Source organism: Mustelus asterias, chromosome 15 (genome assembly GCF_964213995.1).
Source record: "Mustelus asterias chromosome 15, sMusAst1.hap1.1, whole genome shotgun sequence".
In the NCBI taxonomy this organism is placed as follows: Eukaryota; Metazoa; Chordata; class Chondrichthyes; order Carcharhiniformes; family Triakidae; genus Mustelus; species Mustelus asterias.
Genome location: NC_135815.1, coordinates 34,534,961 through 34,552,034, shown reverse-complemented (window position 1 = coordinate 34,552,034; position 17,074 = coordinate 34,534,961). Strand labels below are relative to the sequence as shown.

The 17,074-nt window shown below is 39.2% G+C and overlaps 1 protein-coding gene across 6 annotated transcripts in view; it reads right to left on the bottom strand.

Moving 5' to 3' along the window:
- Positions 1 to 17,074, bottom strand: part of rcor3 (REST corepressor 3) — a 73,235-nt gene that overhangs the window by 19,587 nt on the left and 36,574 nt on the right. For 4 of the 6 annotated variants that reach the window (XM_078229733.1, XM_078229735.1, XM_078229732.1 and 1 more), the window contains exons 7-9: positions 13,727 to 13,805; positions 8,922 to 9,140; positions 2,730 to 2,807 (exon numbers count right to left, since the gene is read on the bottom strand). In XM_078229733.1, the coding sequence (XP_078085859.1) occupies positions 2,730 to 2,807; positions 8,922 to 9,140; positions 13,727 to 13,805 (376 nt within the window). The remainder of the gene's footprint in view (positions 1 to 2,729; positions 2,808 to 8,921; positions 9,141 to 13,726; positions 13,806 to 17,074) is intronic. The other 2 variants (XM_078229736.1, XM_078229737.1) reach the window with 2 other exon arrangements.

Sequence of the window (17,074 nt, the reverse complement as noted above, 5' to 3'; positions counted from 1 at the left end):
CCGACACTTGTGAACTACTCCAGCCAGCCTCGAAATTGAGGCTGAGGGAAGAAGCAGCCATTAAGTGACCAATGACTGGCCACTTAAGAGCCTCAATTGGGGCAAGGGCAGGTGGGCCACCCCAAGGCTCGCTCACCATATGCAGAATTGGAAGATTTTATTTTGGTACAAATGTAGGTCCCATTGTTCCTGAGAGTACAAGAGAAGCGGATGTGTGGTGGGAAGGCCACATGGGGAATTTTCTGGGCCCCTCACCCTTCTCCAAGGGACCATAAAGTTCTCTCCTATATTTCAGCACTCCTCCATTTCTGGTCTCCCACGTAACTCTAAATTTTCTGCTCCACCTCCACCACTGGCCTTGCCTTCAGCACTGAAATTTCCTTTCTTAACCTTCCTCTTCTCAGCCTCCTCCTCCCTTATGATGCTCCTTAAATCTGCCTATTTGACAAGCTTTTGGCTCCCTCGCCTGTTATCTCCTCTCGGCGTGATGTCAAATTTTGTATTTGACAACCATTCCCATAAAGTGTCTTGGATATTTTAATATGTTAAAGGAGATTTTTAATTTAAACTGTTAATATTGCAGGGAAGAGATTTCTGAGGTATGGGCAATCATTATGAAGGAATAACAGGACACTGAGGAGATACCAGATTAACAAGTCAACATGGTTCCCATATTCAAAAAATGCAACAGATTAATCTTAAGTAACCACCACCACATTAGTCTTGCTTCAATTCTATGAAAAAATGCAACAGGTTATGCTTGCAAACTTGAAGATTATCTGTATAATAATTTCTTTAACAGCAATAAACATGGAGTCAGAAGGGATAAAATATTGCCTAACCAATGTCTTTGACATCTTTGAAAAAGCAGCATTCCTAGCAGACAGCTGGAATTCCTAAAACGAATGTACCCAGATGGCATTTGACAAAATTAAGCCAATCATCATGCTAACTCAGGGTAAATATTTTGCATAGGTAAGTAATTAGCTTTAGAGTAGAAATTATTAGGCACTTGTTACGCGAGTTATATTTGAGTGGTATGGATTAATAGGTGCCCCAGGAATCAATGCCTGCACCAATATGATTTCTAATTTACATCCATTACTTGAACTCAGAAACCCAATGCAAATTTGTACATGATATCAAGTTAGAAAGGTCAGTGGAATCTTATGAAGCAGCTCAGAAATTATAGAATGAGCTTGATAAAATATGCAAGTGGACAAAATAAGAGCAGGTGATGTTTAACATACAAATGTAAACAAATAAGAATCAACTTGTGTAATGCAAATTTGCAATATCAGGAAGTACTTCTTCGCACGATGGGAGACCGATACCCAGAAAGTAATCATAGCATAAACGTTGGGATTAAAAGAACTAGATGTTGCAATGAGGGAATTTTACAATTTTTATAGATAGATGCTGAGGGAGAATTAATGGCTGCTCACCTTTAATTATCATGATTTGAGGAGTTTTTTGCAAATGGCTTGACCCTAGAAAATTGAGTACTATTAGCATTACCATCCTAACAAGCTTTGCACCATGTCTCAGTCATTTAGATTAGACTTAGACCAACATATAAAATTCAGACCCAAAAGTATAAATCCTTAAATTTTCTAAAATATATTAATACTTCTTTTGGTCATGTGCAGATTCTGTGGAGGAGTATTTTACTGAGAAAACTAAACAGCTTCAATTTACACTGTTGTAATCTGAATACTCCCCATACATCTACATTGCTTAATGCTATTTAGCAGTATTTTGAGTATTTATGGCCCTCGTTAACTGGGAGAAATCATATCAATACTAATCTTCAGTCAAATGTTTTCAGTGCGCTCCCAGTTTAAGTCGGGAAACAGGTGCACAGTTACCAACACCTCACAACAATGACCAAAGTTAGAATACGTTTGCTGTTTCAACTTGTTACATCAATTTCTGTCAAAATGTTTATTCTACATGCTTCCAATAAAGAAGTTCTGTGAAATTGCTAAGTATCTTTTCCAAAGTTAAAAAAGAATTCCTCTCTTATTGTGAGGCACAATGGGACCTACATTTGTACAAAATAGGATCTTCCAATTCATGCCTATTATCCTCCCAAGATATAAACTTCAACCTTCAAGTAATTTTCAGTTTGTCCAACTATTAGCACCTGTCTGTAACTAGATGACAACTCCAGAAAGAGAGAACCCATGCTTAATTGATAGTTTACAGATTCATGAACTAAATTAAAATGTCTACTGGGGCTGTTGATTAATCCCATGGGGCCAGAGAGATTATTTATTGCTCGTCTAATTTTTGAAACGTTTGTTCTGGTTTTCCCAGGTCTAAACTGCACACACTTAATTCCCAAAAATGATAAAAGGGGAAATAGTTTTATAAATTTGTATAGCTGCAAATGCAGACATACCACAGATGTGAACAGAAATGTGCACTGCAGCACCACACATACATAAGTGTTTTTTGCAATTTTGCAAAAAAGGTCAGTGCACATTTTGAATGCCACTGTATTCAATGTGGATGCATTCATGTACTTGTTTATACCGAGTGAAAGAGTAATTTCTTGATGCAGAATTCCAGTTATGCCACAGATCTCCAATCCGTCTAGTTTTACAGGTAGTCAATGAACAGAGGAATATTTTCATATAACGTATAAAACTACAGACCTAAAACTGCACACATAACAAGACAGAGAATTACATTGGTTGTGAAATTATAAGCACCATATTATTTACCTCAGATGGTCTGAATTCTTCTATGCCTCCTTCTAATTTCAGCTTCAGTGCACTGTTAACTTGCTTGGCATTTTGTACCTGGGAAACCATTTCAAAATTAGACTTTTACCTATCTTTTTATAATCAATTTTGAAATTAACATTGCTCCTTTAGGCAGCATATTTTTTCTCTATAGGTTAGTAAGATTAATTTAAGCAATTTATAAAATGTAGCTCCAACCAGATTATAATTTTCCAAACTTGAGACATAGGATCAAGAACAGCTGTGGGGAGGGGCAGAGCCGAAGTTTTTAACTTCCAAAAAAATCCGTTCTAATAATTGGCATGGGAGTGGGATGACAAGCTGGCGTTTCATTTATGCTCAGAGCAATTATGCCCATTTGTAATCGCAAGCGAATCTATTTCTATAGGGGTGGCAACGAGAGCTAAAACCAAGACATTAAATCTATCACAAAATTGCTCATCAAATCATCAAGTGGAGCAATTTCACCCACAATTTCACATTGCTGACATGACATGTTCACTGGCACTATTCCACCCCAAGCCATTTTGGGGAAGGCTGGTCAGGGTGTAATGACTAGCTGCCCATAAGCTGTGGGTTGCCAACTGTAGTCATTAAAAAGGTCAATTAAAGTATGAATTAAAGATTGAACAAAATTTTCCAGTTGACTTGTGGCATCAGAGGCATGACAGCTTCCTGGAGTCAGTCACTTGGCAGCAGACTGGGGAACCTGCACTCTGACAGACTCTAAGCCCCATCACCTTACCTCCTCCGTCCCCACTCCCAACCTGCTTATTTGGTCATAGCTGTGGCTGCAGGCCACCCTTTGGAGGTGTTTCCCCTCCACTATGTTCAGCAATTGTGGCCATTTTATTTCATTTTTAAAATAGCAAGTGGATATAAAGGCTCTCTCCCTCACCTGCAATGACAGGCTGCAGTTCCTTCAGCGCTGGAGGAATTCCTATTGGCCCTCCAGTTTCAAGAGCTCATCCGCCATCCTTAATTGGATGTCAAGTTCACCCTCTAGTCACTAATTGGCCATTCAAGGCAAGCCATGTAGTGTGACTGTTCCTGCCACAGTGTAGGGTCGATACCAAGATTTGACCTGATTTCAGGATATTGACCCAAAATGCAAAACTCAGCTCATAGAGTCAACATAATTAGGAGTCTCATACACCTGGATATCTAGCCAAATTAAGTTATAATGAGCCCCATGATTTATGATGGTTGCATATTTAAAATCCAAAAAATATGTTTACAATGGCTCCTTCAATTTGCAAAGTTCTGCTTAAAGAGAGAAATGTTTATTTATAAATTATCAACATAATTCCAAAAATTCTCAATAAATTGTCACTGTTTTTGTGCAACCCTCATCCATCTACTGTTTCAAGAGAAGTATGACTAGTAATTTAGATGGCTGATACTTTCTGCTTGCATGCTCACCAGCTCACCCCATTCATTTTCAGGCGAGAAAAATTGAAGGCTGGCGAACATGCCAATTGATAACTTTCACTATACATACAATACTAACCTTCAGTGCACAGTTAACTGACATTGCCACAAACATGGGAATCTTAGTTTAGTAGTGTGCTGGCATTAGAAATCCTTTGGCAAGGTAGAATAATACCTGTCAGGTCCATATCTGAAGATTGGAGGACCAGAGACTCCCTGTCAATTTACCTTCCCGCTCTTCTCACCTCACAATAGGGCACAGCATGGTCAAGAGCTATGAAAGATACAATTATCCGTTGGAGAGGAGTTCAAATGTCAGTACAGTATGGATCCTCATGATGTAGTCCCAGCCTCATTCCACAAACTGTTGGGTTAACTTTTAAAAGGAATTTGGTCATTAGCACTTCCTATGGAAACTAAAACCATTGCAAAGAAACTTAAGAGGTTTAAGAGATACAGATATTCAAATCTTTAAAGTCAGTGGGATAGGGAGGGAGTGGAAGAAAGACCTAAAAGGTTCTGTATTTTAGATGTAGATCATTGATCTTTATATATATATATCATTAAATACAAAAAGAAACATAAATCTGGATTATTCAGTTCAGTTTTGACAATCTCATATTGCAATGGTATTGAAGCCATGGATAAGGGTGCAATGTTGATTTATGAGGATGATACAAAAGATTATAATTATGATGAGACCCTTGAAAAGCTACAGTCCTGAAAACAATGCCATTTAAATGCATGAATGCTTAGTATGCTTCTAAATTGTTGTTATTTCAGTGGAAGAGTTGATTCATTTCAAATAAAGAAATTAATGCAACAGCAAAAATTAATAATCCAAATTGGAATTTCAGGCAAACGCATCAAGTATTTATCGGATATTATCCCAGATCATTTCAGGGCATGTGACAATAATCACGAGAGCAGAGGATGTAGGAGGGAATAGAACAGAAGGGTTCGAAGTTTTCCAAGGTTTGGGGAGGGTAAATTATTATTATAATACTAGAATTGGAGCATAAATTTAGGATTAATGCCAAAAACAGGAATGGGGTGATTGGAAGAATTTGTTTCCATGATAAGTGAATGGAATGTAGCTATTGAATGCAAGTAACTAAAGCATTTAAAGAGAGAAAGCACCCAGATATTCAAGATTGGTGGAAGTCTTTTATAAGTCTCAGAATTAATTAGAATCCGTTTGTCCAGTACACAGTACATACACACACCCTCAACTCAAGTTATACAAGTTTGGAAATCGTGAACAGGAATTGGCAGAATCCAAGCCCTAGGGAACCCCAAGATACTTGGCTGAAAGATACTGTTGCAGGTTAGGACCAAAACCATCGCCTTCACCCTCATCACAATTTCTATTTCCTTACCACCAACTCCATGTCTTCTGCTGTTTTGCAATCATAGCATATTGTTCAACCTTGAGATAAGTCTCTGAATTTATATTCTCTCCACCACAAAACTTCCAAAGCATTGTCTACCTCTGTCCCATCTTAGTCTGCCACTAAAATTCTTATACATGTATTTGCTGCCTTCAGACTAGATTACTCTGATCTTCTTTTTGCTGACCTCCCAACCTCTGCTTATCCAAAACACTATTTGTTGTGTCCTATTCTGCACCAAGTTCCTCTCATCCATTAGGGCCCTGAAACCACAATGTTTAAAGTTTTTGTGGTTGTCTTTAAAGTGCTAAGTGGCCCAGACTCGGTTTGCAATGTCTTCCAATTCTAGAATATCACCTTTGAACTCTTTCAGCAAACACTTCAACATGCCTACTTCCATTTAATTTGCTTCACTCTCACTCTGGAACTTTTGCCTCTCCATCATTCCTCTCCTTAAAATCTTCTTCTTTGGCCAAGTTTTAGGTCACCATTTCTAATTTCTCCTTTTTAATCACAGCGTCCATTTTCCTCATGTCTTTGTTAATTGCCTTGTGATGTTTTTATGTTAAAGATCCTATATAAATGCAATTTGGTATAAAACCATTTAAACTTACCAGCACAGGCCACTAGTAAGTTACCTATTTGTGCATAGGGCACTGACTTGCAGGATTAAATGGAGACAAGTGAGAAAAACCTCAGCTCCCAGTGATAGGTTTATCTTTCCAGGTTTCACTTATGAGCCAGACTGGCCTGTCAATCATCAACATTTGCTTGGGGAATATCAGATCTGCATGCTTAAGGTATGAGATGACTTGAGTATGCCACAAAGGATTGACATTATTTTGATTTTTTTAACATCATGAAGCCACTTCAACTTCAAGGACCATCCCCTTCCCCCAGATATGAGAAAAGAGCAGGGAAATGGAACGGCAATATCTAGCAACAAATGTAATATCACAGGTATAATGAAGGCCTCATTCTGCTGTAAAACTTCTATGATAAAGAATTAAAGGGATCAATTTTAATCCTGCCTACCTGGCAAAAACCAAGTGAGCAGAGAAGTAAAATGAACAATGCAACTTATATACACCAAACAAACTGCCTTCCCATTGATTGCGATCTTAACCTGCTTTTCTAACACACACGAGGGACATCTGACAGATGGCTGCCAAATCCTTCCTTGAGTATATAAATAGGTCATGATGACATTGTTGGGGCCTCAGCTGGCTGCGCAGGCAAACCATTGTGGTGTGCCCAACAAGCCAACTAATAGAAAGAGGAGCCAAGTCAGAAAGTAAAGTCTTGTTTTGTTTTGTTGTGGGGCTAGATGGATCAGGGCAGAAGAAATAAAGGATAAACATTTTAACCAGAATTTAAGATTTAATATTTCGTTAAATTTTGCAAGTTCAACATCGGAGCCAATTTGACAAGCTGTACCGCTGCTTTCAGCTTCATCTCCTCCATTGTGTAAGGCATACATCAAGATCTTGCAGAGAATGGCACAAACTATGTACAGATGGTCATTTTAGTTTAGTCACATCAACCCAAGAAAAATTGAACTTGCTAATTTAGACTAAAGAATGCACCTTGCAATTATTACATCCTTTCATTATGTATAACAAACTACAAGCAGTCAATAAAAGCAAGGTTCCTTGCAGTAAAGGGCTGTTACAACTGAGTTTGAATAGCCTCGTCCTTATACATCACATTACAGGAAATTGTGATTGAAGATACATAGAGCCTCCAACTTTTGTTAATGTTTAATTTAAAACCAAAGCTCAAAAATGGATGTACATCAGTTTCATAAACTTCACTCCAAAACTGGTTTTTAAATTGTTTTGATATCACTTCAATAAAATATTAGAAGTTGCCAATATTTGCACTATTTTAAAAGTTTGAGTACTCAAATACTTTCAAGAGTTGCTGCTTCCTCTAATTTATCACCTTTTGTAAAATTTAATCCATTAAAATTAAATCGAGTTTTTTTGTGATTTTCACTGCATCCTCAATCTCTCAAGAGCCATTCTTCACTCTCTTAATGAATATATTTGTCAATTACTTCACTATAAAACATTGGGCACTCCTTGAAACTGTTCCTCTATGCTGCTTTTTGGCTTTCCTTCTCCCATCCTTAACCTCTCTTCTTTTGCTCCTTCCTATAGTTATTCTTATTGCCCCCACAGGCCAACTTCAATTTTAATTAGTTTCTCAGCTCAGTATTAATCCATGGCATCCTAAAACTATTAGTAGCTTTCTTTTTTTAATAGAATACCTTTTTTTTCTGTATCTTTGCAATATCTTTTTACAACGTCCCAGTGTTGTTATAGTCTTCTGTGCCAATTTCTCCCACCACATTACAACAGCTAGCTAGCCTGCTTATCTTTCTAAATTTTTCCCCAAGCCAGTCTGGAGTACTAGCATTTTTATTGATCATATTCTCTTTTTCAGTTGGGATCTTAAACCATATCATATTGTGATTACTTAACATGCTCACACCATCTATTCTATTGCATTACTTGTAACCAGATCTAGCAACTTATCCACCTTTGTAGGTCTATTATTCTGCTTGAGAAAGGAGTCCAGACAGTATAAAAGGCACAATGCAAATGCAATTTTTCTCATTTACACTCATTAAGAGGCATTCTGGTTAAGAGAAAAAAGCTTCCATGATTTTCATGACCTCATGAATCCAAAAGTGCTTCACAGCCAATTAATTGTTTTTGGAAAACAGTTATTGTTGCTACATAGGCATGAAAACATGATAGCCAATTTGCATACAGCAATCTCACAAAAAGCATGGACATCAATAAATGTCATGTTCATCTGGTTTGGTGGCACTGTTTGAGGGATACATTTTGTCCAAGACATTGGGAGAATTCTGCTCCGAGTAGAGGCATGGAATCTTTTATATCCACCTGACCATGTTGACTGGCCTTGCTTTAATGCCTCATCAAATATGGCGCCTCCACCAATACAATATCCTTTCAGTACTGCATTGAAGGGTCAGTCTAGATTATGTGCTCAAGTCCCTGGAATGGGGCTTCAATACATGATCCTCATGAGTGCTACAAATTGGCCAAGCTGTCACTTGACATTATTAGATTAGAAAGCAAAGATACTTAAAATGCAAATAAAAGCCTGGTGCTTAGTTTTAATTTAAACATTTGTTCAAGTATGAATTAACACTTGCTGGATTAATTGTATAAAGTCCATCTTTATTTAGCAGTGATAAGATTATAGCTTTTGTTAAGAAAATTATTCTGTCGTTCAAGTTACTTTATACATGGTATACAAGAAACAAAATTTACTTCTTGGGAGTTTTAAAACTACACTACAGGTATCCAAATACCTGGCGCTTCAATGAGATTAGTTCCATATCAAGCTGTCTAAGAATGGTACTTGCTGCATTTGGGCTGCAGGACATGGCTCCAACATCATCTTGGCTGAGATACATTCCTTTTGGTGGTCGACACTTGGATCGAAGAGGGTGGTGACGATGCTGCAAACTTGGAAGCTCACGTCTGACTGAACCAACTCTGCTGACCTGCACGGGTGGGTCAGGATTACCCTAACGGAGAAAGGAACATCAAAATGCAGGCAGATGTTACATGCGTTTTAAGAAAGGAAAAAAAACTTAAAAAGAATAGCAAACTATCATGTGAATATAAAGAAAATAGGGTTATATTTAGCTAGTCTTCATGTTTTTTAAACAATATAGTTGTTCAATACATCCCCAAGTGATGTCACCAACATTGAATTTTGATAACAACACCTGGAGAAATTGCCCTAACAGTCACAGCACTTCAAAAATTAATTAATTGTGTGAAATGCTTGAGCTAAAATAAGTGCAAGTAAAACGTAGTTACAGGAATTGCAAAAATGTGTTTATCAAAAATGATACAGTTTTAACTCAAAACAATTCAATTTCATGGTTTGTAACTACTCATTTCTAAAAACAGCAAATATATGCTAATAATAACGGACAAATGATAATCACTGGCTATGTCGCTTCAAGCAAGGTCGCAATAGTGAGATTCTTTTTAAACACTGAATTCAGGAGAGTCAAAAGATGTAAGCATTTGTGAATCCAAGCTTTTTCCAAGTTGCAGACAAGAGGTATTTATAATCCAGAGTAGCTGAAGGGTTGGGTAAGGCCAATTAACAGAACATCTGGATTTCTGGGGCAGCACATTCATTCCTGTAGCAACACAACGGGACTTCCAGAAATCCAGAGATCACATGACTGAACTTCATTTTAATGATTTCCCCTACACTCACCATAAGTCAGGTGTTGCGATAGTACTCAGCACTTGATTAGTACAAAACCCTGAAAACACACAACTCTGGTCAGTGAATCACAAAGAAGAATTATCCTAGTTTCCATTCAAAAAAGTATGGTTTATTTTTTTTTAAAAACAGTAATCGTTGTGTTAAGACACAGGATTAAACTCAAGCCTACTTCGGCTTTCTTCCAGCAAGCAATGAATTAAACTCACATTTTCAGGTATTGTTTATTTTTCAACATTGATAAACTTATGACCATCATTTTAAAACAATTTGGGTTACATATCAGTGTTTGTAACTAACATTTAACATATGTTGAACTGTATCATGCAGAACACCAGTTGTTTTATTTTCGTGAACAACTAATCACCATCCTCAGCAATAAAGAGAACTATGAGTTTAGTTATTTTGACAGTTTCATGACCATTTAAAAGGTTTTTTTGGACAGATATTTAAATGTTTTATTTTTAGTTTCATAGATCAAAGACTTCCCAATGTTATTACAGGGATTCGGTTCATGGCAGATACTGGGTGAATGGACATGGGAGCGGGGGGAGTGGATGCAGTATGACAATGAGTTAAGGGAGGGGGTGGGCATGGGGGAAATTATGCTGGCTTGAAGGAGTGAAGGGAATCATGGAAATGGAGTAGATGGCAAGATTTTAGGTCAATGGCCCAATGAATGGAGGCAAATCTTCTAACCGGCACACCTCAGTATCCGCCCACCTCTGCCCTGCTTCAGGACATGGTCCCCAACACCATGATGAAAATGGACAGGCACTGCTTGGCAGGAGACAGGATTATGACGCTAGGAAATGGCTGTACTCATGATTCCCACTTCAAAGATGAAAATCCCACCCAAGCAGTTTCTCTTTGGGGTCAAGTTGACTTAAAGGTGACATTTGGCAATGGAAGACAAAAACAAATGAATACTCTGAAGGAGATTCAAACATCTGATTCTGAAGACAGGCAGGCTCACATTACTTCAGGGTGTTGATGGGTTAGCCAGCCTGGTTCCTTAATAGATGCAATCTCAGGCACTGTCACTGGGAATGGGATTCTTCCCACTAGCTCCAGATATTCCAGGAAGGCAATGCACTAACTGCTTAGGTGATCCTGGGGAGGGCAACAGCAAAAGAATTCCATCATGTTACCTATTGGCAATTTGCATGCTTTTAGTTGTTTGAACTCTAACAGCACTTCTGTGCACATTTGGGATAAGGGATCTCAAGTCTAGAGTCTTCTCTAAACACATTGAGCTTTCTTGATTAGGTAATACCTTAAGTGTGAGGGTATGCAATTCATATTAGGCAAACAAAAACTTTAGATATATGGATTTCTGAGTAGAATTATTTAGAGACTCTTATAAGGTGATGGATTGTCATATGTATTATTTGTTATGCAAAACCATGATACAACAAGTGGGCCACAAAACAGTGATATTTAACCTGTGATGCCATCCTATCGCTTGATAGAGCAATTCATTCATTTTTTTATCCTTCTCCAGGTTTATCTTTAAATACATTGCATTTTTTCTCCAGGTAATATTTTACTCTTTGTTCCCCATTCCAAGGCACTTCTCTTCATCTCCAGCACTTAATGTGTGTGTGGTGGCACCCACCCATCATCCTCTTTTGTTTTGCAATAAGCCATGCTTAAGCAATTCTCCACAGTTGTTCTATTACTTCCTAAGGAATAGAAACCAGTTTGTTTATGTTCCAGATTGAGAGAAAGATAACAGACATCCATTACGTTGGATGAATGATGTAAAGATTTTTAGAAGAAGTGATTTATTTTGTTCGGAGGATAGACCACAAGGCAAATAACAGAAAAACCCAGCAGGTCTGGCAGCATCTGTGGAGAAAGGAACAGAGTTAACATTTTGACTCCAATATGCTTCTCCTTTGGAAATGCTTGCCAGACCTAAGTTTTTTCAGTATTTTTAATTTTTATTTTAGATTTGCAGCATTTGCTTTTACTTTAGACCATGGAGCAAATTGGCTTTACTCTCAGTTGAGCAGTTTTCTTTTATGATCAAGATTCGGAATATATGGATTACACAAAATTTCCAGTAGCTATGTTTCACAGCCCCCTACATAGACACAAAAAACACCATGTTCCAGTAAGATTAGTAGGAACAGGATGTTGCCAAAATGAAACTTTATAACCACTATACTCTCTCACTACTGCAGCAACATAATTTTTTCCCCCTCAAATACAAACTCCCCATGTACAAATCATACAACCTAGAAAAAGTGATAATGCTAATTTAATGAAGCATATATAGGAAAATTTAAAGGCCATCAGAATATTTTTCCCTATCAAATTTCTCCAATTACATGTCTCTCCTTACTGGAATGACTTCCGCTACATCGACTGCCCTGCAGTACCTTGTACAAATAGTTACGCCTCACGTGAATCTGGGCAATGAGTGTCTGCAAGCTATTGGAAGGTGATGGGGCATCACAGCCATGTGACCTATTCTCAGGCAATTTCTGTATGTACATTTCCAGCTGAGATCAGTAGGCAGCAATCAGGAATAACAGAATCAAGATGTATGCATATTTTTCTCCTCTTCCAGGTTTCCATTTTTGTATTATTATTTGTCTTCTATTTTCAGGTGCTTAACAAAAAATGTATTCCTTTCCTTTTCCTTGGTCACCTGCATACCTGGCACAAGTAGAAATTCATCACCATATTTAAAAGTCTCCAAATCAAATCACCAAGGAATTCACATAAGCAGAGTTTCTATTTGCTGACTCTTCATAGCTAATAAAAAAGACAGGCACATTAGGTTAAATGCCTTTTCTTCCATGCATTATATACACTGCATTCCTGCAAAAAATAGTTTTTTACTAGCATGACAGAGACATTAAGAGCAGAATTTGACACCCTCCCCCATGGGCAGGTTTGGTGACAGTCGAGACATTTAACTGGGCAGGAGGGTGATGGCCACAGAGCCCCACAACCTTCAGACCTCTGTCCCGATTAAATTTGTGGCCTTCCCGGCCCCTGACAATTGAGGCCCTTAAGTGGGTAATTAATGTCCATTTAAAGGCCTCATATCACTGTCACTCAACCTTTGACGGTGACAGAGGATTCACCATGCTAGAATCTTGAAGGGTTAAACCTAAAAGTAGTTACTTGTGGGCTTCCATGGAGATCTCTTGTTCAAAGGCACTCACTGCCTGATTGAAAGACCCAGCCTTTTGTTGGGTGGATGGGTGGGTGTTGTGGGGGCATCGCCTCCATGTAATCCATATATTCTGAATCTGCCGAGCAATGAAGAGCTGCCAGTCTCCAATTGGCTGGCAGATCTTGGCAGGCATGTCTTTCACACCCCACCCCCCAACCCCCTGGGCTAATCCCTGGGAAGGCCTACCACTGTCGACTCAACTGCTGAACTGACATTTGATGTGGCATGCTTTCCTGAAAGAGGGGATGTGGGACTCATGCCGGTCCTCCAGCCAATGGGCACCTATATAAATTCCACCTCTATATTTCCTTTAAAACAGCAGCATTAAATTGGTGGTCACTATGGCAAGATAGACCATCGTCTCAGCTTCTACCATATCTGTCATCATTTCGATCATTTTAGGCATTCGCAGAAAACCAAGTCACTGGATAAAATTAATAACAGCATTACTTCTACTTTGTACTGAACTAACTTGAAGGTTTGTAACTCTTAGAAGGTTTAAACATAAGTAAAAAGCAGTGAGGTTTCATAATGTTGAAAATCTGACTGTGAACGTGGACTGTATCCAGCTTCTGCAGCCTTAACTTTTAATTTATCGCCACATCTAAGGATCTCGAGTCTCATTCAATGAATCTTCAGCTGGGCTTGGCTTTGTCACAATCAAAATTTCTCACCTCTTTCTTAGTTTCTTTAGTGGGATCATAATCACTGTCAGTAATGTCGTTCGCAGCTCCTTCCTCCATCCCATCATCACTAAAATCAAGAATACAATTTAAACATCTTAGCTGATATTGATACACTTAGGCTTTTGTACCTGAATGGCATCAAAGTTAGAAAATTCTAAAAGATGCAACAAAAGTAATACAGTTGATTAAACTGGAATCTAATCTTAATGAAAGAATACTAACTGGTCACCGATGGCATTGTTCGTTTGTGGAGATATTTTGATGGTTAGCTGTTTGATGGTGGTCTGCTCGTTTAAAAGCCACTGAGCAAATGTTCCATGTAGAAAAGTTGTCTAAAGAGGTACACTCAGAAGCCAAATACAGGGCAACTGCTCTCAGAAGCTCTATTTGGAGAGAGGCTGGGGTTGTGTGAAGGTCAGGAAAACAAATGACTAACTTTTCTCAGTTTACAAAATAGCTCAGTTGTGACTTTTTCATGTTTTAAAACAAGTGTAGACTTTTTTAAAAATCCAATTCAATCAAATCACGTCCAATTCAGAGTCTCAACAAGCGAGACATTCCCGATCCAAGCTGACAAGACAGGGCTCTCACCTCCTGTCTTGGGCTTGATCTACATGATCCAAGCTGCATTGCGCCTCCCCCGAGGCTTGATCTCATTTGCATCTTAGCCAAAAGGCTGAGATGCCGCTTTTAAAAATGGCTTCAAATAAAGCTAAAATGTAACCTAATGACTTCAACCAAGTACAGCATGTCGATACTACACTTGATCTTGACAACCATCTCCTGTGATTACCCTCATGTTGTGGGAGAAAAGGAGGAATATATATTTACATAGCAAAATAAATTTGGTATTGTTACAACGCAGAGGTGATGTTTCCCTCTGCGCAATCGTAATTTTAAGTGTGTGTGAGGGAGTAGTTAGTCATTATTTTAGGTAAATTAAAGCCAGATCGGACACACACGATGAACAATTAACAGCTCTTTATTTTAAAACTGGTGACAACCTTATGAAAACAATTAATAAAACAAACTGAACTATGATGTTGTTGCTATTACAGAGACTTGGTTAAGGGAAGGACAGGATTGGCAACTTAACATTCCAGAATACAGATGTTTCAGGCGGGATAGAGGGGGATGGAAAAGGGGTGGGGGAGTTGCACTACTGGTTAAGGAGAATATCACAGCTGTACTGCAGGAGGACACCTCAGAGGGCTCATTCAGCGAGGCAATATGGATAGAGCTCAGGAATAGGAAGGGTGTAGTCACAATGTTTGGGGGTTTACTATGGGCCGCCCAACAGCCAGCAAGAGATAGAGGAACAGATACGTAGACGGATTTTGGCAAGGTGTAAAAGTAATAAGGGTTGTGGTGAGGGATTTTAACTTCCCCTATATTGACTGGGACTCACTTAGTGCTAGGAGTGTGGATGAGGCAGTTTGTAAGGAGCATCCAGGAGAGCTTCTTGAAACAGTATGTAGATAGACCAAATAGGGAAGGGGCCAGACTGGACCTGGTATTGGGGAATGAGCCCAGCCAGGTGATCGACATTTCAGTAGGGGAGCAGTTCGGGAACAGTGACCACAATTCAGTAAGAATAAAGAAAAGTGTAGTCCTCAAGTTAAGGTGCTAAACTGGGGGAAGGCTAATTACAACAATATTAGGCAGGAACTGAAGAACGTAGACTGGGGCAGATGTTAGAGGGCAAATCAGGCCCATTCCTGTAAGGATGAAGGATAAGTATGGCAAGTTTTGGCCAGCAGGATTAAGGAAAATCCCATGGCTTTTTATACATATATAAAGAGCAAGAAGGTAGCCAGGGAGAGGGTTGGCCCACTCAAGGACAGGGGAGGGAATCTATGCGTGGAGCCAGAGGAAATGGGCAAGGTATTAAATGAGTACTTTCCATCAATATTCACCAAAGAGAAGAACTTGGTGGATGATGAATCTGGGAAAGGGTGTGTAGATAGTTTGAGTCATGTTGAGATCAAAAAGATGGTGGTATTGGGGTTCTTGAGAAACATTGAGGTAGACAAGTCCCCAGGGCCTGATGGGATATACCCCAAAATACTGAGAGAGGCAAGGGAGGAAATTGCTGGGGCCTCAAGAGAAATCTTTGTATCCTCACTGGCTACAGGGGAGGTCTCAGATGATTGGAGAATAGCCAATGTTGTTCCTTTGATTAAGAAGGGTAGCAAGAATAATCTAGGTAATTACAGGCCGGTGAGCCTTACGTCAGTGGTAGGGAAATTATTGGAGAGGATTCTTCGAGACAGGATTTACTCCCACTTGGAAATAAGTGGACATATTAGCGAGAGGCAACGTGGTTTTGAGAAGGGGCGTTCATGTCTCACTTACTTGATCGAATTTTGAGGAAGTGACGAAGATGATTGATGAGGGTAGGGCAGTGGATGTTGTCTACATGGACTTCAGTAAGGCCTTTGACAAGGTCCCTCATGGCAGACTGGTGCAAAAGGTAAAGTCGCATGGGACCAGAGGTGAGCTGGCAAGGTGGATACAGAACTGGCTCGGTCATAGAAGACCAGTGAAAGGGTGTGTTTCTGAATGGAGGGCTGTGACAAGTGGCGTTCCTCAGGGAACAGTGCTGGGGCCTTTGTTGTTTGTAATTTTGATTTGGAGGAAAATGTAACTGGTTTGATTAGTAAGTTTGCTGACGACACAAAGGTTGGTGGATTTGCGGATAGCGATGAGGACCATCAGAGGATACAGCAGGATATAGATAGGTTGGAAGCTTGGGCGGAGAGATGGCAGATAGAGTTTAATCCGGACAAATGTGAGGTAATGCATTTTGGAAGGTCTAATATAGATAGGAAATATACAGTAAATGGCAGAACCTTTAAGAGTATTGATAGACAGAGAGATCTGGGTGTACAGGTACACAGGTCACTGAAAGTGGCAACACAGGTGGAGAAGGTAGTCAAGAAGGCAGACAGCATGCTTATCTTCATCGGCTGGGGCACTGAGCTTAAAAATTGGCAAGTGATGTTGCAGCTTTATAGAACCTTGGTTAGGCTGCACTTAGAATTTGGTGTTCAATTCTGGTCGCCACACTACCAGAAGGATGTGGAGACTTTGGAGAGGGTACAGAAAAGATTTACCAGGATGTTGCCTGGTATGGAGGGCATTAGCTATAAGGAGAGAAACTTGGTTTGTTCTTACTGGAATGACGGAGGTTGAGGGGCGACCTTATCGAAGTCTACAAGATTATGAGGGGCATGGACAGAGTAGATAGTCAGGAGCTTTTTCCCAGGGTGGAAGAGTCAATTACTAGGGGGCATAGGTTTAAGGTGCGAGGGGCAAGGTTTAAAGGAGATGTAT